A 20,016-nucleotide genomic window follows, 5' to 3' on the forward strand; every position below is an offset into this window, starting at 1 on the left:
ACAACATCATGGTTTGTCTGATGCTTAGGTGTTGGACTGGAGAAGTGGAACGCTCCCTTCTGACAACAGAAAAACCAAAATATTTTCCTGTGTGGACCCAAAACATTCAGCGTTAGCTAGTGAACTGTGCTGTTAACGACTAGCACAAAGTTAGCCACAGCAAATGCATTAAAGTGTGATACCTTCATTCAGCAATAAAATCAAAACTTCAACTAAAATTTTCTTCCATTGTTATTTGGTTTTACCTTTAAAAAAAATAAAATAAGAAAAAAAAAGCCATTTGTCTAATCTATTCTGAATCGTACCCAAATGGAAAAAATCCTTTGAAAAGAAATTACAAAAAAAAAGAAATATACCTAGTGAAGAAGAAAGATTTAATCCACTATTTTTCATCTGGGCAGTTCACAGGGGAGGGCGAAATCAGACTAGATTTTATTCTCAATTAACTTCTCAATTACAAATGAAGCTCTTTTTAAATAAATTTGACATTTAGGATCATTCATGTTTTTACTGTGGGGTGGCAATTGAGAAGTACAGATAATTATTGGTGTGCTCTTTTGTTAAAACAATAAAATAATAAAAAGTTGTCAAATAAAAGAGTCTTGAAGCATAGCGCTTATAGCTTGGTGTGGGAATGCTCCATTTCCATAGCATGTTTTTATCCAGTTAAGGCTGCCTCTTTGGGGGATGCTATGTGACAATGACAGCTACTCTCCCAAGAGGAGCAGATCATACTTCTCCAGGACCTTAGCGCTGCTGCTGGCTAGGTTTTTCTGGAGAACTGATTGGACACTACAGCTGCTGCATTCTCAGAGCTTTCTGTCTAGGGAGAAAATAATTTATTTAGTAAGAGCAAAATCCAGACACATTGAAGTTAATTGAAATTGCTCACTGTTTCATTTTGGTAGTGGGGGAGTACAGTTTTTCTGACACATTTGGAGTTTTTTCAATACAAAATTTGGACATGAAGTATTTAACATCAATCCACCAGGTCAGACAAGAACGTTGGGTTCTGCCATGGAAAGGTGTGTTCAACAGAAGCGTGATCATAGTTTCACTGATACAGTAAGGACATAAAAGTAGTTGAAAAACTACATGTGGGAATAAAAAAAAAAAGATCATAGATGATGAAAGTGTGTTGTTCAGCAAGCAATCTCACGAGTGACTTCCACCTTAACTCAGTGCAAAAATTAACAATGAAGAGAGTGAAAAAGTAATACAGGGAATACATAATTAGGAACTCTAATGTTTCTTTTTAAATGTAAAGGGATCAATAAAATGCAAAGTGCGGTTATAGTCTGAAGAGTAAAAAAATGGATAACCTTACTTTATTCATTGTATGCATTCACTCTTCTAAGTTCAAGAGAAAAAAAAGGGTGCAATTAAAGATCGAATTGATTGCTCCTTGCCTGTTCATCAGCATCCACGCATCACCACCCTCTTCCACACAGGGCTTTAAATTTGACACCCTAAGCTGTATTGCCAGGTGAGTACATGGGAAAGAAGCCAACTAAAATTCTCGTCTTTAAGCCTTGAAGCCATCACGTTTGCCAGGGTGCTGGCACAGAGGCCTAGAGCTGATTTCCAGCTACTTTTCCGATTATAACCACACTTCCAAGCACTACAGGGATGTGCTTATACTCTATGAGAAAAGGAGAGGTTTGAGACGCAGTGAAGACAGCAGTTCTTCATGCTAACAACATCTCAAAAGCAGCTTTCAACAAGAAAAACTAAAACATACCAGGCAGCATTCAGAGAAGGATTTTTTAGGAGGCCGTGCAGGAGGGGGTGGTCCCTGATCCCACTCCCAGAAGGCCATTGAGTTCTGACGAAGCAAAAGCTCCTCCGATGGCTAAGAGGAGGCAGATGCCCCAATGGCAGAATAACCAGAAAGGAAGAGGAGACAAAGCAAAAGAAGCATGCATATGATCCACAGCCAAAAAAAAAACAAAAAAAAAGAAGAAAGTAAATACATGACAAAGTATTGAAAAGACTTCGCTGAGATATACACACGAGGTAACATTTAAAATAATACTTGTAAAGCCACATTAGCAAAAATAGCAACAAACGTACAAGTGCTGTTTTGCTGTGTTTCCATGAAACATCATTCAAAGATGCAGTTCAAAAGTCCACTCATCCACTCGGGTTCTTTCGGAGTGCAAATGCCAATGCTGGCCAACACTGTTCAGCAACATTTACCACAAAACAGCATGAATGTTTTATTTTTGCTAGTGACATACAAAAAAAGCACATGGACAACAATGGAAAAATACATCAGAAAATAGTTAATGAAGGATGAGGAACTGAAACGTTGGGAAAGAAATGCATGTATGTGACTGACATTTACAAGATGCATGGGAGTTTCCAAGTTTTAGGTATAAAAAGTCCACAAAAGTCTTAACCTTTCAAACAGGCTTTCTCATGCCAGGAATCTATGTAAGAAAGAGAACAATTCCTCTAAAACAGAAAAAAGTCCTGCCTCATTCACCTCAACAGCACTGACATTTATTCAAGGACTTGACTTTTGCAGAGACCTTCCCTCTGACCAGAGCTCGGCAGCTGCACCTAGGCAGCTTTTAGCATACAGTTACACCACTGGGGTCTATATCAGCAAATAAGCCATTTTCCTGATAACAAAGTGGGTATCTTAATTCAAAATAATTAAAGCATTTTATTTCTCTTGTGTGCTTTGAAATTGCACAACATACACAGGCATCCGAGACAAGCAGGGTCTAAACGAAATGGTTGCAGAGACCCACACAAACCTTACAGTAGCAACAAAACTGTCCAAACTAACAAGGCATCATTTGTCTAATTTGCATCTCCTGGATCACAAGCTTGTGCTCCCTGGTCCTTACCTCCCTCAAATCGTTGTCCAGCCCAATGTGTTCCGAGTGCTGCCGCAGGCGGTCTTTCCTCCGCTGCGTGGTCGTGCTGCGACTGGCCCAGCGGCTGGAATGTCAGAGAGAAGGAAGGGACACGTGAGTGGAAAATATTGGGAGGAAAAGCCCAGGTCAACAGCCAGAGGACATCCAACAGGTCTGCAGTGAGAGAAGCAGGAGTGCAAACTTGGACATTGCAATAGACATGGGTGCAATCTGGCACTTGACTTCTGTGTGGGAAACTACCTGGTGGGTGACAGGCCAGCACGCACCCAACAGGCAAAAGTGGGGATGGAAATGTGCCTGGTGCTTGCCAGGGTCTCCAGTGAGAGCTCCTGTGTTACCTGAAATGCATATTGATGTCACCACCAGGAAGATTGTTGTACTTGGTTACTCAACACCACTCTTATTTGCTGCATTTGCTGAAATTTGGTATAAACAGTGTTGGCAGGAACAAACAAAATACAACACTGCATTTAAAGTAACAACTTCTATAATTTTCCTCTTTTGTAAGAAGTGGTACTTCCAAGAATTATTTCAGAGAACCTTGTCATTGCAAAAGTAACTACTTGATATTGAGTGCTCCTTTGTTTAAAGGTTATAAACAATATCGATTAATCATGTTGCTACAACCACAAGAACTTTTTTTGTATTTGGTTTCTAAATACCACAGGAAGCTTGTATTTTTTGCAACATGCTCATATATGTCCAGTTGAATTTCTAGCTCATCTGAAGCTGTTGCCTGAAACCAACCAGTTGGTAACCAGGTTTGAAACTGAGCAATTTTAGAGCTTCCAAGTGTCTAAACTCCTTTATGCCCAACACCATAACAAAACAAGATAACTCTGTCCTGAGGTATTACTAGTTTGATTGTAGGTTTTCTAATAATACTATAGCCTTCTGTCAAATCCTTGAAAATAAAAATGCTTAACTGGTAGAGAGAATAAATAAGTTATTATATTATTTATAAAAGAAAGCTAAAATAACACTTTATAAACCAACCTATCAAGCATTAAAAATAAGTATCTTAATGCATGAAAGCTACATCTTCAGAATTATATTACTTAATTACTGTGGTTGTGTTTATTAAAATTAAAAATATCTTTCAAACACAGTAAAAAAAAAAAGAAGCCTTTAAGTCACTTCATGAAGTCATTTGTTCTACTTATCTCTTGCACTCAGAAGAGCAAAACTAAGGTGAAGCAGAACACAAAGCCTGCCCAGGGCAGCACTCCAGCTCCAGGGCACAGCAGGATACATGAACAAGGCTCTGCCCATGGGAGGAAACTGCGTGGCAGAATTTGAAGGGATAACCTAAACCTGGAAGGAAAAAAAAAAAAGAAAAGAGAAAGAAAAAGAAAAACCCACCCAAACAAGAAGACAACATCCCACACTCCCCAAAGGGACCCCCAAAGCCTGTCTCCATCCTGGCCCCTCTTCTCCAAACTGATGTGACCATGCCTCAGCACCATGCCAGAACAACTGCTGTGAGGTGGCTTTTTCTATAGGAGCTGTGATCAACAGTCAGAGCCCCTGTGGATTTGGGTTCTCTGCCTTTGACAGATCTGTACAGAGGGAAACATAGAGATGCCTGCATCAAAGACAGAAGTATGCTTGGTGGTATGGGCAAGGACAGCCATCTCCAAATCCCAATCCCACCTATTGCGGTATGTACTTCAAACAGCAGCACATACAAATGGGATCTGGGATCTGAACTATTTAGGAAAGGAATTTCAGCCAGTGACATGCAGGCAGATGCTTGCCTGGAGGAGGAAACCCTTGCACAGAGCTAGAATTGGGTCCTCAAATGTCCAGCAAGCTGTCAGGGATGCGCAGGGAGGGGAACGTGACCCAAGAGAAGTGCAGAGATGCGACCCCTGGTAACCAAACCCTCCTGTTTCCGGAAAGACTTTGCATACCTATACCTAACTATCTCCACCAACTGGACTTCAAATTGAAGTCCCTTCCCACATCCCCAAAAATGTAAACAAATACACAGGAAGAAATAAACATCTGGGCCTGCACGGAATTATAGTTCAGCACCTTGCCATCCTATATCACAAGAAATTTATTTTTAAAGCAATGTAGGCTTAGGTCTCTAGTAACTGAACAAAACAGCCCAATAGGTGTCTGCACAGCAAACCCTTATATCTTCTCAGAGGAATACATTATTGACATAAGTGTCTTTGCACCTCCTCAGAAGCCTCAAAAATACAAAGCCTGTGAGTTTAATAAGTCATCACCTTTGTTTTCAGAAGCAACATCAAATGCCTCGTTAGATGGCTGGAGGGGGCAAACCCCCACATTTCCCACATTTTAATAATCTCAACAAGTAGAAATGCAGCAGAAAAAACACCACCTAAAAGACAGGATAGCAGATATAAACCCAACTTTAGCTCCCTGGCTCTGGAGACCTTCCATACATTGCAAGTTAGCACCACACTTACATTTCACATAACAGAATGCCAATAATTAATTGGAAAGTTAAGATCAACTACTATCTGTATCATGTTTCTCTGCTTTAGTTTATATGCTACTTTCTGAAATCTGGACAAAGCTTTGATCCCTTTCCACCTGCATTTCTGCAGTTAATGCAAGACTGAAGAATTTCTACTAGTGTCCTTTGAGGGGGAAACACCTCATCAAAGGTGAAATTGGAATGAAAGCCACAGAATAATTACAAGTAATATACCATCATAAAATCATTTTCAGTTAATTCCAGCCCTGAACTCCATCTGGGAGAAGGCACAGATCATTCTCCAGATTATTAATCAGAACTATGTGAACATTTTCAGCATGCAAACGTAAAGATCGTTGGCTGTTTATGAAAAAAAAGACTGCTGCTCATCAGCTAGAGCAATTATACGTGCAAGTAGCTGCCTGCTCCCTCTTTCCCAGCCTCTAAGCTACGGAAGAAGAGCTGCTGGGGCGCTGGGTGAGGTCTGTGCATTCAGATGCTGCTCTGAATCTCTCCGAGAGATTTTGTGAAGATGTAACAGCAGATAAGCAGGATTAAGCAGCTAAATCTTTTAAAGCCTTTTTGTTACTGGGCCACATAGAATTTTCCCAAAATAATGCTTTGGTATTGTAATAACCTTCCCCACCCTCACCTCGTCAGCAGAGATCTCATTTAAATTACCCCTCCTCTCCCTTTGGTCACTTGAAGCGATTCTAAGCAGGGGAAGCCCTCCCCACTGAAAACACCACTTCTATTGAGTTGCCAAAATCTCATGCAGGTGCCTGTCCTGGCCTTGCCATCAGCTGCTGCCTTATTCACATCTCAGCCCTGGTGCTGCTGAAGCAGCAAGGAAAGCTGTATTCACACGGGCAAATGCCTGCTTGTTGTCAGCCCTTAGTTTTGGGCTTTTTAGCTAAACCACTAGTGCCCATGTCCTTGTGGAGTGGATGCCAGAGGTGACAAAGCCCTCCTGGCTGGTTCCTGTCTTGGGAGGTGAGCTCCAAGCTGGCATCTGGGAGCACACAGAGCGCAGCCTAGATGCTGCCTGAGTACTCCCTGACCCAAGAAACGTCCTCTCCCCTTTATTTTTCGCCTGTAGAACCATGAGCATGGACTACTGGCATGTTTCATTCATTCCTCACAGTGCAGGCATTGCTACAAGCATCAAGTCTCTCAGGACAAAGCAGTCGCAGCCTGGGTGCTGTGCTGCAGAGAGCCCAGGGACAAGCTGCTTATGTGGAGAAGGGAGAAATGTCTGCCTGTATCTAGCTCCTACATCCAAAGACGAATGCTCTTCACCTCCAGGGACTGTAAAAAAAAGCAGTGACATTTCAGAGGAGGGACCAGGAAAGACTGTCTTCTGTTCAATACAGAGAAATAAAACGAGGACACCTTCAACTAAGACCCTTCTAGCATGAAGACAGTGAAGTCAGTATTGTTCAATATCATAGTAGACTCAACAAACATATTAATGGGGTTGCAAAGGTTGGAGGAAATGCCAAGGTGACACCTGGAAAAGATGACACTTAACCTGTGATGCTTAATGTCTGTAATAAAAATGGTAAGATATCAAAGCTATCTTTGATGTCATAAAGAAGTCTAGTAAAACATCAGCCTCACACCAGGGACTGGCCACGCTGCACTGCAATCACATGTACATCTCTCTCTCTGCCCCTACCTCCCCACCCTGCTCCACCCCCTGTTTTAAAGTTCCATAGAGAAATGAAGAAACACTACTGCTAGAGAACAAGAACACAAGATAACTTCATTCACAGACTGATTTAACCAATATTGGCATCCATTACTATGAAAATCACTGTTGTAATTCACAATCTATTTATACTGATAGCAAAGAACAAAGGAAGGAGAAAAATGTACCTGTCTGTAGGACAAAACCTAAACCTCCTCATACAGATCATCTCCTGATGTAGACTGCTATTTAAGGCTGCAAATCATGACAATATCCCTTTTACCTCTATAATTCCAAAGGAGTAATTCAACTGAATTTTTATATTCATAGATGTAGTATGCCTCCAAGAAATCCCCCAAAAGCATGTGTGCCACCTGCAGACATTAAATACACAGACTATACATGTAATTTGCTTGGGTTCAGAAGCAGTTTGACATGGAGATTACAAGTCAAATACACGTAAAACCAAACAAATTAAAAGGACAGTCGAAAGTAAGCTCCCCCTTATCACAGGTTGGCTGATAGAGGATGTTTTTCCACACTACAAATCTGCTCTGCACAAACTACTCCCTGGCAAGGAGGACGAAAGCTCTAATAGAGACTAATGCACCTTTTCCATCTCCACCGCTGGGTTGAACAGAAAAGCTTTTAGATTGTTGATTGGGTGGATAAAAATGAGCAAAATGTATTGCAGAGAGTGGTCTTGCATTGGCAGGCTATCTTGTCAGATTATATGAAAAAAAATTATTTAAAAGGGTGGTACCCATAACAACCATCATCTGAAAGGAACAGTGGTAGCAATTTGCCAGCACCACCTCTTAAGCCCTGACAAACCACTGTCACAAGTCGAATTTAGTTTGCAAACACCTTTGAGACAGTAACACTCCTCAGGGGAGAGTAAATAAAATGGATGCAAAGATTTGACACACATTTTCCCCTCTGAACATTAATCCTGTAGAGCTATTTTAAAATTATATATTAACTAAAATAATTTAGCTACACTTTACTCTTGAAAATTAATGTACTTGAATACAAGTAATTAATATTTTCATTGCACCTATCAGAGGGTGGCTATATTGTGTTGCTTAACGTATAGTAACCGCTTGTTTCAGATTTTTCATACTTAAAAGGTGAGCTTTTACTGCTTGCACAAATTAAATAACATCAGTGTTGTGTAGATGGCTCATTGCTGACTCATTTCTCGCCGATTTAGGTGCACTGCAGAGATGCTACTTTATACTACTTGAAAATGCCATTGCTTGGCTTGATTTGGAAAAATAAAATGAAGCTTCATTTCAGATAGCCAGCCTCAAAAAAAGTAAGGAGGTAGAAAAAGCACGTGTAATACGAAGCACTTAGTACAAAAGAGAGACCATTTCTCATTAAAAAAAAAAATAATTTCATTAAAACTAGAATGAATTCTATCATCGTATAGAGATTCAGCAAGCACTTTGCATTATACATATATTTTGTTTAAAAACATTAAATGATGTTAATGTTAGTGAATGAGCAAACAGTACCTATCTAAAAACAAGGAGAACCAGAGCACCAGTTGGATAAACCCTGGGCAGCTCACGGGTTGAAGGAGGGGTTGGTAACAGAGGGCACAGGACAGCACTCACACAAGTCGTGCCATAAACTGGAGCACAAAAATGAACCAATTTTGTGCACTCCTAATGCACGACTTTTACAAATAAATACTGACAGAGCAGTGAGGTCAGCAAAACCCAGCAAAGGAACAAATGCCTGGAGAAAGCAAACAAATAATTTTTAGTTCTATTTTATGGGTAAGAACAACATATCACTTGGCTAAAGCCTGAGGTTAGGAGGCTGAGTATAGCAGGATCTGTGCTTGAAGACTTGGACTGTGCTCTCCTTTGAAGATCTCTGCAGGGAGGACACAGAGGACGGACAAAAACCACAAAGCTCTCAGGATGCCAGAATACAAGTGAGAGGGCTCAGAAGAGAGAAGCATCCAGGGAAGGAAAAAGGAAACAGGTTGGTAAGGAGTGGAAGCAAGGGCGAAAGTGGGTCACAGATAAGGAAGGTGGAAAAACTAGGGTTAAACAAAGAGAAAGGCCAAAAAGGACAATTTAAGCCATTTTATATATGTGTATCAAAGCAAAATCTCCCTTTGAAAACCAAAAGAAATTAAGAAAAAAAAATTTAGTTCAGTCGTTTCTTGCAGGCATTCACTACAAATTGCCAGAATGCAAATATTTTCCCATTCTTGGTGTGCACTGTTTTCCTCTGCACTATTTAATCTCATTTATCAAGCTTCTTAGAACAAATTAAGTTACAAGGTAATCAATTAGATTAAAGACACAGCTTGTTTAATTGTTTTAATTTTGCACTGTAAGCATACTCACCCAAATTTAACAATTAGGTAATCAAAAACCATGAAGTGTTTATGTAGTTTGGCTTTTTGTCATTCAAATTCCTTTCCTGGATCATTGCAAATGCATCCAGCCAGTGGAGTCCCAGCTACAATTTAAAAAGCCTGGCAGAAAATGCACACGGGGAAAGAATAGGGGAACATGTAGGAACCATAATGTATAGCTGGGGTTTGAAAAAGGAAAGGAGGATTCCGGAAACGACCACTCATTTCCAGATAAACAGACAAACTGCCTAATAGACTGCAGACTGTTTCCTCCTCGGAAGTTTTCTAGGAGGATGTTTGCAGAAGCTACTGATTTAACAAGGTTAGCGCAGTGTGTACGAGCCATTTCTGAAGCTAAAGGAAGCTGCAGCTGCTCATTGCAGATTTAGAAGGTTTTCCCACAAAGCAGGGAATTATTGAAGGTGATGAATGCAGAGGCAGTCCCTGAATTGGGACATTGCTGCCTGATGGGAAAGAGGATAGAACTGGGTGACAAGTTTTTTCTTTGTTTTGGGGGAGAGGGTTGTTAATTGCTGTTAGCCAGGATAAACTGCTCTTTTCTTCACAGAAAATATTAGAAATATTTGGATACAATAGCATCATCTTTTGCTTAAGCATAGATCTGCATATTCTGCAGTTACTGTCTTTCCACATTCTGGAAATTTTGTTCAAAGAGATGACTAAGGAAACTCTATACCCGGGAGTTTCCTTTTTCATTTTATAGAGGTAAGCATTTGAGGTGGGTTTTTACATTTCTTTGGTTTAAAACTTTTAATTTCTTTTCAATAGAGAGCAAGTTGGAGTTATTTTCAGTGAAGTTCTTGCTTAAATGAAAAGGTCAGCATTTCCTGACCACCACAAGGGAAGAGGTAGAGACAAGCCCTAATGACAGCAAGCATGCACCTGCAGTCTGGGCAGAATAAGAGCAAAATGTAAAAGGAGGCTCTCCCAACCCACAAATGATCAAGCAGATGAGAGAAAGCAGCAAGAAAAGTCATGCCAACTGGGGCTAGAGGAGCACAGGTTTAGCCTCACATCCAGTCTTTTAGAGGACACCTTGGAGGGAAATAGGAGGAGGCAGCAGAGTGACAGAAGTGGGACAAAGCGTGCTGCTGAGCTTGGCCGTGGGCTGACAGATGAAACAGTAGACTCTGCTTCTATTACAGACTTCAGTGTTTTAACACATACACACGGTAACATGACCAACACTTGTCTCCAGCTGCATTTTTGTGGAAGTTATCCAACATGACTGTCAAGCCTCCCTCTGTCCCGAAGTCCTGCTTTCCATGCCGAGCAAACAAGAGCCCTAAATCTCCCCTTCCAAACACAATTTCTGCTTGTCAAGGCAACATGGTTTTCTGGGATCACACACAGGATCACAGACCAAACAAACAAAAAGTGCTTGGTCTTAGCATTCTATTTCGGACTTAGATATATTATACATATAACAGCCCTGTAAGAGCCAAGAAGGGAATAGCTAGATAACATTATGAGCTCTAGTTATATATTTTTTAGTTTATCTGTCCAGCAAAGGAAGCAATGAAGATCTGACTGCTGACCAGTGAGGACAGTGTTTAATTGGTTTGTCTGCTACTGACGAACAGCAACTGACTGCAACATGGGAACGACATTCCCCCAACCCCTGCAAACACACTTTCTTACAACATTCAGTACAAAATCTGCTATGTTGAACGGAAGTCTGCAAAAATATTTCTGAACTACATCATATACTTTGCATTAAACTTTACGAACACACATAACAGTAACACGTGAAATGCCTGGAAACGTAGCTGAAACGTTCCCATCCTTCATTCCCATATGCAAAGGCTCAGTCCTCCATGCAAGTATAACAAACGTCCAAGAAGCATACACTGGGAAATTCAAACTAATGGAAGGCTATGCTTCAACTGACTGTGGTCAAAAGGTTTATGATGTATTTGCAAGGAACATGAAAAGGCTATCTTTTTTCTAAGTGGGTGTAAATTCAGCAGAATTACATGTCTTAAATGAGAGAGAGAGTCCTATCAGTTGCTCACACAAAAAGCGAGGAAGCAGAAAGATATAAACAGATGGTCTTGAGATTTCCAATTACAAACCTTTTTGGCAATATATAGCTGGAGGAATTCCAAACATTTGTCACTTTGACACTGCTTTGTGGTAAGTAATGGGATTTTGGTACTTACAAATTCTGAAATATACTGCAATTTGAAGACTAAAACCAGCTATCTAAATCAAAACTATCACTCAAGGAATTCAAGTTATATTTTAGAATAGGGACCGATGTAACGGAAGCCTCTCAAAAGGCATAAGGAAAACTATTTTTATTTTGATGCTTATTCATATATTCACTAAGATTCAGCAATACAGCCAGAAGATATAAACAACTTTGAGGAGGCTGGGTACGCTCACACTGTTGCTGACACTGTAAAACTGAAACCAACCATACGGATAAGAGGCAGACTGCTAAACACAGCATCCCACAAGATGAAGAAATCCTCTATTCTTCAAGGGAACAGTCCCCATAAACTTTTGTCTTGGTTTGCAAGAACACTGCAAACAAAGGAACTTTGAAATATGCAGTCCTTTTATTTATTCTTTTAAAGAACTGCAATTCTTTAAACATCTCATGCTTAGGGATACCTTACGTTATCACTTGCAAGTGCTATGCCTAGTAGGTTATTAAAAAGGGATTAGGTAGTGCTGTGGTGCACAAAAGGTGTATAAATAGAATTGAGTGGGCACCTTATACAGGAGCTCAGAGCAGTCTGTGTGCATGGGCTCGTCTAAAACAAGAGCTAGCTTTAACATTTGGACAATCAGTTTTTGGAGCTCTCAGATTTATCTCTGCTACAATTTTGATCTACTACAGCAACTAGAGGGAAAGGTCTGAGCTAATAATTTCATGAAGCAGTAATCATTGATGCACAAATCATCCATTTTTGAAGGGGAAGAAAACCCTCCTCTTTCCTAGATTTTGAAAGAAGAAATTAAAAAGTGACTTACAACACTCAGATTATATTAGAACTGTATAAAGGTAAAGTGCATTAGTTGCTCCAGGTCCTCATACTACATCAGGCAAATTCACTATGAAATAACATGCTTAATTCCACAGCTATAGGTACTCCAACCTTCATATAAAAGTGTAATACATAACCCTATCAGATTGAGAAGGGGAATCCAGGTACAGAACCACATACTTTCTACTCCCACCAAGTTATTCTTCCAGGTTATTCCAATGTGGAAACTGAAAGAGAGCAGTAAAAATCTTTGGAGCATGTAATAACAATTAAAGAAAAGACAGGAACAGAGTCGGCATTAATTTTGTTCTGCATGATAATGTGTAGGCTTCAATACCAACATTTCTTTCGGGATCTGAATTTTGGGTTGGGTTTCCAAATTATTCCATTCAGCGCAAAGCAGCTAGGAATCTGGTTTTAAATTTATTATTACAATGATAAAGCTAAAAATACACATGGGAAGACGCAGATCGCGCAACAGAAATAAGTACTGAAGAATCTTCCCCAAACCAGAGCTAGCACTTTCTAACATAACCTGAATTCTGGTGGTAACTTCAAAAATCACATCCCGAACAAACCAGAAATGGAAAGAGTTGCTAGTGTTCATTAGACTGGCCAGAAGTCATCCAAAATTAGGATTACTGTCCAATAATGGGAATCTTTTCTATAAGAAAGCTGCCTTCAGATCCAGAAAATAAAATTTGTGCTTACTTGTTATTGGTAGGTCCCGTTGCTAAGACATCTGATTGCAACTTTGGGAAAAATCCTTGTTCATACTTCCCTTGGCCAATCTTCATATCAAGTAAGTGCGGGTGGATGGCTGTGTGATCGATCTTCATCAGCCGCTGCTCGATGGACTGGGCTGCAAGTTACAGTCATAGGTGAAAAATTGCATTAGAAAACCACCTGAAGAGATGTTCTACAACAGAAGTGATCATGCTCCCATCCCTAAAAACCCTCTAAGAAGATAAATAGTGACTTTAGATCCAGAAATCTGTTGCTTGCAGAAGTGGTGAAACATCTGTGTTGTTATTTTGTTATTTTGCTTTTAGTTTCTTCACCCAACACAACTAGTACTGACGCAAGCAAGTTAGCTGTTAAGCTCGCAGGTCTTCGCATGAGCCTACAAGATGGGGTATGAGTTGGCAGGAGTAGTGCAATCTTTCCCTGCAATTCAAGGTTTGGCTTTAACGCTCCTGAAGTAGAATTGGGACCTCCGAGGCCAACTGCAATCCTCCATGGGGTTGGGCACCTCACTTTGCCCTAGACACATCTCCTCAGCCAGATGCACAGCAGGGGCGATATCCAAGTTTTGCAAACATTTGGTACCTATAAAGATCCTCCTCCTGAAATTAGATATGCTAGTACTGGATGACAGGCCTTCGAAAATCATAGCTAATTGTAGTAAGGCCTGAGCAGCATCAAGAAGGTGAACAGATGCTTGGAAAGAGGGGAGGCTACAGCTAGACCAGAGAGGGTTCCCTGGGAATCTCAGCTCTGCTGAGACTAATGCAGTTCAATCGTTTGCTTCAAGGATGCGGGGATTTAATCTCAAATCTTGAGCAGGATGAAAATAAAATCTGTCACCCTTTCAACACTGCATCAGATGCACTGTGAAGGAGAGGGGAAAGGAGGTGTATGGGGGAAATCAGCTTTTAATTAGCAACTTTAATATTCAACTCTCTAGTCCACCATTAACAGGCAGGCCCATTTTTTTCAGCTTAACACAACTGGTGAATATATATGCAAAACATAGAAGCTAAATCCATTTTCCATTTGTCAAGAACAACACAGAACTTGTTTCCTATTTTATAAAACTGTGATGGGAAAGAAACTGTCACAAGATTTACATACATTATCAATTCAGCAGTTTATTTTATTGCCCTCTAAAAAAAAAAAAAATTACTTTGTATGGTTTTATTTTGGAGAAAAGGACTGGGTAGTTTGGGGCCAGAGGGGTTAGAAGGGTTCTTAAAATAGTAGGTGAAACAAACAGATGCTGAATCAGTGCTAGGGTCACATATATTGTGAAAGGTAAACATGAAAGGAAGTTGGTATTACTATCAGTTTGCTGCTTTTCACAAGAGAGAAAATGAGGTTCCGGAGCCACAATATCTACCAAAACTAGACGCTGAATAGACAGCCGACCTGCAAATTAGAATTGTTTTCAAATAGAAAAAGTTTAGCAAAGACAGGATTTCTATTTCTGCCACATTTATAACAAGTACAATGCTCTGAAGGAATTAAACAAAAAAAAAGAAAAAAAAAAAAAGAGGGAAAGGTTTTTTGCTCTGGTTCATTAATATGTGTCCCAACAACTTTAAGAGTATTATTTCCTTTTATTACTTGGAAATGAAATAAATACTTGCACAGTAAGAAACTCAAGTATAATCAGAAAATGGAAAAAACCCAAATCTTCAGTACACAGGGTATTGTTCATTAAGACTGAGCATCTAGTGCTGTGGGTACTAAATATGCCCCACAAGATTAGGTCCCTGGCATCCGCTGCTTCTCTAACCAAATGGCGTAAAGCAGAAAAAGGCCTTCCTATAGGAATGGGGAGATGAGGCCAGTGGAGCAGACACTGGGGCTTGGCTTCTTGGTGTGGCTGGCACTGGTCCCACCACCACAGAGAGGGAAAGCTCTTCTGGCAATGGAATGGGAGCTACTTGAAACATCAAGTGAGCCCAGCTCCCTGGTTTGGTTTATGTTTATTAAAAGCACCAGCCTAGGAGAGCTCGAAGGGAAGGCAAATGCTCCCATAGTTTTTAGCCTTTAAAAGTATGCTGAAGTTTTTGCCTAGGGAAAATAAGGGCACCACTGAGTCCTCCTCAGGTAGGTCTAGGGCTTCTTAATCAGATACAATGCTCAGATGACTGAGAACCTATATTTCTTCATGGCTGACATTGTACTGTTGAATATTTTACTAGCCCATCTAAACATACCTGCTTCTTTCAAAGTGCTGCATTTCTGATAGTTGGACGTCCGCAATGCAGGGGCCCTTACATTATATAGCCTTATTTTCTCAACTCGGGAGTCAAAAACTCGAAGAAAAGGGTCCTTCTCTTCCCATTGGGAGATTATCTTATTGTCTATGAACGTTGCAAACATCTGTGTTTCGATGAAGTGTGAAAGGAATGGAAGGTAAGGCTCAGGTTGGTCCGAAAGGAAGGAAGCCTGAAATACAGAACAGGTCATTAGTGCCTTTTTTCCACCTGGCTTTGACAGGACGAGCTGTCCTGTGGCAAAGAACCAATCCATCAGCCAATAGGAAGGTTTGGACAAGGCTTTCCCACCACAAAAACACCTCTCAGAGGTGTGAAACTATCTACAAAGGCGTTTGGATCACGGGTTACCTCTTGGGTCACAAATGTGAGAAATAAGCAGTTGGGGAGGTTTCACGACAGTAGAGATTCACTAAAGTACTGCCCATGCTGCTAGCTTTTTCAAAGCAGACTTAACAGCTACCACATGCAGGAACAAGCCCAGTGCAACCCATGGCAGACAACCAACACGTGTTCACTTGGGACCTCTGGTCTGTACATCTCTGCTTGAGACCAGATCAGTTACTAAGGTGTCGTACATATCAAGAGGTGTATAGTGCTCTTCAACTAATGCTCTTTCACGAAGTTATGCAGGGCAATCAATCAGGAATTTCCAATTAATGCTGAGTACGTGCCTAATTCTCTCACTGAGCTCTGAGCATCCTAACCCCAACTGCCCATGTTATTGCAGCAGTAGTAGCAAAGATTGCCTGAAGGCCTCTCCTCCTTTTGAATGCTGCACTGTTCAGCACCTGAATACAAACAAGACAAATAAAAGGCAGAGCAGCATTTTTCTGATCAAAAAATAACTCAGACCAATATTTAGTCTGTTCCTCACTGGTTATCCCTCTAAAATTCTCCTCAGGAGGAGGATTTGTATTGGAAAAAGCTGATGGCTAAGAGCACTATCTCCTTCGCAGAGTCACTCAGAAATAACTCTGCAAGCTTCCCAACATTTCTCATGCCTTTTGCTAGCCTACAGTCTATTTATTTCTCCACTTCTAATCTCGACTTCCTTTTCACTCTTGTGTGCACACTACAATAGAGTCATAACAGTACTCTTCTGCCATAACCATGTGATAACCCTGTACAGAATAACACTACTCATTAATAAAAAGCTCTATTGTGAGATTAGGAAATAAGAAAGACTGGATTCGTATTTTTTTTTCGAGTGCACCTCTCCACTCAGCAAAGAAAAAGAAAAGAAAGAAAAAAAAAGTCACTTCCCATTGCTACCCCTCCACCAGACCCACAGGAAAAGCCTCATTGGCTGGGCAGAAGCCTGCCAGTTCAGTTTGTACAAGCCAGGATGGCTCTGACCCGCTCAGTGGATCTGCACCAATTTACTTTGGCAGGCGATCTGACCTCGTGTAATGAAAACAGACAAATCTCTCAGTCAGACAGATGAAGAATGGCGGATTAAAGAGTACCTAGTCTATATCTCTAATATAGCTATTCTCCCCACCCCCAAAAGCACTTTCAGATGGAAAACGAATACATGGCTATCTTTACTTTGTCAAAGTTCTGCATTTGTTCCCTGTTTGTCAGCCATGACTCCATATCGGGGGCAGCTTGAATGACGAAAGCCTCATAGTCTGCAAACATCTGTGTGAAGCGATTGGCGAAAACCTCACGAAGCTGCACGTTTAGTTTGTAGTCCCTCAGCTCCAGCTCCTCACATGGCAATTTCCCATCCTTCTCCTTCTCCTTCTCTGTGAGGGGAGCTGTGATGGTCATTTTTTCCATCGTCACCCCTGTTCTTTTGGCGAGGGCTTGTAGGCGGGCAATCGTCTCGTTGCCTTTCAGCAGCTCATACATGTTGAGGGCATTGCTAGGGATGTTCCCATTCTTCTTGTCATTCACCAGGTCGCTAAGAACCAGGTTCTTGAGTTTGGTGGCACTGTCACTGCAGTGCAGGTTACCCTCTGGTGGGATCCCAAACTGCAGTAGAACCTCAGAGATTTCCTGAATAAACTCCAGTTTGTTGGGGAACTGAGGGAATTCCTCCGGCAGTTCGATGAAATGGTTATCGATGTCTACAAAACACAAGTTTGCCTGAAATACAAAGAAATGTTTTAAAATGGACACTCAGCGCTGAATTGGTTCATTTGCTAAGAAGCCCTGTTTTCCCAGGGTGCTTCCAAACAGAATAAGGGCCCACATGTACAGGAGATTTCAGCTGTGTTGTCAAGCCTGTGATATTTCAGAGTTCAGTAAAGCTAAGGGTCAACTGGATAGCAATGTTTTGATGAATAAAGCCTCCTGTTCTCTCCTGTTCCCCAGGACTTGCAAATCCCAAACTTCCCACTACAAAGATTTGATATCTCCTTCCAGACCAGCAGGCAGGATGGTCAGCACCACTACTGAGCCACGTAAACACTATTACATTTGTGTGAATTGTCACATCTCAAGGGCACGTTTATTTTACCAGTATCCAACTGCAAGAAGTCTCTGTAGCTGTGTTACCAAGGAACAAGACGTTCAGCGAGAATGATGCCGCTGCTATGAACAAAGCTACAGAAGATGGTACCATGTAAATTGTTTGGAGTCATGCTGAGTACGGTTTTTCCATTTGAGATCAAGCCCTGTTTCCCCGCTTCGTCCTACCCCCCGTTTCTATGGAGGCTTTTAATCTCGGCAATTCCTCTGCTTGAGATTTAAGCAGAGTGCTCTTAGACAGCTTTGCCATGCATGGAGATGGATCTCAGCCCATAAGATTAAAGCTAAGTGAAGACACGAATCTAGCAGAGCAGATACTTTTACCAGGAAAGCGTCAATGGGGGGATGGAAGAAGCCTACATAAAAATTAATTACATTGCAAATGCACCCTCAGGAATAATAGCAGAATGAAAAAGAGTAATTGATCTTCTGAACTGCAGCTTACATCTTAAATTCACTGTCTAAGTGCACTGTACTGAATAAAATCTTAAACCAGGTCATATTCCTAAGGTACTGAGCACTGGAGAGTTTTACCCTGGCATAAAGCTGCAGAGCAGGAGATGCAGCAACCCACATGGCAGCATGTCTTTGTTAGCCTGACTTGGCCATTACTACAGCTCCCCTGCTTTTTCCAAGGCACTTTTACTGTTCTTTACTTTTCACCAAACACTGTGGATGTGGACTACTTTTCAGATGTTGTGCACAGAAAGGACTTATTTTTCTCCTTTTCTGGAAAGGTTAATTTTCAGCAGGACAACGCATCTCACAGCGAATACGGCTGTAATATATTGGATATTTCAGAGGCATGCTTGAGATTAATTACCTTTAGATAGATTAGATACCTGAAACGGTATTAAGATTCATCTGGTAAAGCAGAAGTGCCCCTTCAGCTCACTTTTTCATAATAAATTTGGACGGTACAAAGAAAAGCATTTCTTCATACAAAACAATTTGCTTTACTTAGCTATACAGCTATTAAAGAGTTGTGGTATGCATCGGTGCAGTTCTTTAGCTTAGGGACTGTCTTCTTATCTATCAATATTTAATTTCAAAGGCTTTTTAATTTCATCTCTGCATATCATTTAAAAATTTGAAAAATGAGACTTGGAATCAGAAAACCCTCAGGGAATTGGTCTCACTTCTCTCTTCAAAAACATGCGATGATTAAAGTTAATGCAGAAAGATTAGTAACCTTAAGCCAGCATGATGGCCAGTTGCTAGAATTTTTATCTCTAACAAACAAATGGTTTATATTTAGATCAAGAGCTTGGAAAGCTAGCCCCTCGCCTGAACAATAAAGGAATGCTAAAGCGAACAGTGCTTCATTGCTACTCACATGTTGAAGGCTTTTCTATTTTCTATTGTCTAGAGGAATTTGAGATTCAAGATCTTCCCTGTTCAACACCTCTTCTTTTTTTCCCTTTCCCACAGTTACAGGACCTGTGGTGTTCATAAATGCTGTGCTAATATTTTTCCCTCATTTGTTAAACATTTTAACAGAGGTGGGGGCAACCACTCCACCATTCTTCTTCCCTCACTGGAGATATTTAATTTGTTATTCAAACAATACTGCAAGCCCAGCACATTAAAATTTTCATTTAGGGAAAATGACAGCTTAATCTGCTAACTGAAATCATATGACTAATAATTTTAAAAATTGCAGTAATTATGTAATATTAGCATGCTTTTACTGAAAAGCGTAGCTAGATACCAGCTTCATTTCCACGCTAATGCAAATTTTATGTGATTGGGCCATTGTATCCACAAGGTAAGACTTAATTTGTGTCATTACGTGCCAGCTAGGCTGAGAATCAGTCACCTCTATCTAATACCAAAAATAGGAATTAAAAATCATATTATCCTTGCCCTGTGTTTATCCCTCTACTTCCACATACTAACTCCCCCTCCTGCATATTCTCCTCTGTAGCTGTTTCCACCTGCCTTCGCAGTAAGAGCACTTATTTGCAAGCCTTAGGGACTCTGCGGCTAGGAGATGTTCCCACATGGAGCTAAGCACAGCAGTGCCACCATTACAAGATGTTGCAGCCATACAGTTATTTTTAAGGTTCCTACTGATGTTAAGAAGAAACCTGAGTTAAAATGCAC

The 20,016-nt window shown here is 40.7% G+C and overlaps 1 protein-coding gene across 5 annotated transcripts in view; it reads right to left on the bottom strand.

The window, feature by feature from the left end:
- Positions 1-20,016, bottom strand: part of DENND5B (DENN domain containing 5B) — a 115,626-nt gene that overhangs the window by 23,298 nt on the left and 72,312 nt on the right. For 2 of the 5 annotated variants that reach the window (XM_054074721.1, XM_054074731.1), the window contains 6 exons: positions 16,984-17,526; positions 15,373-15,604; positions 14,489-14,575; positions 13,139-13,289; positions 2,859-2,952; positions 1,742-1,852 (listed from right to left, as the gene is read on the bottom strand). In XM_054074721.1, coding sequence (XP_053930696.1) covers positions 1,742-1,852; positions 2,859-2,952; positions 13,139-13,289; positions 14,489-14,575; positions 15,373-15,604; positions 16,984-17,526 — 1,218 coding nt within the window. The remainder of the gene's footprint in view (positions 1-1,741; positions 1,853-2,858; positions 2,953-13,138; positions 13,290-14,488; positions 14,576-15,372; positions 15,605-16,983; positions 17,527-20,016) is intronic. The other 3 variants (XM_054074750.1, XM_054074758.1, XM_054074741.1) reach the window with 2 other exon arrangements.

Source organism: Cuculus canorus, chromosome 1 (genome assembly GCF_017976375.1).
Source record: "Cuculus canorus isolate bCucCan1 chromosome 1, bCucCan1.pri, whole genome shotgun sequence".
NCBI classification, from domain to species: Eukaryota; Metazoa; Chordata; class Aves; order Cuculiformes; family Cuculidae; genus Cuculus; species Cuculus canorus.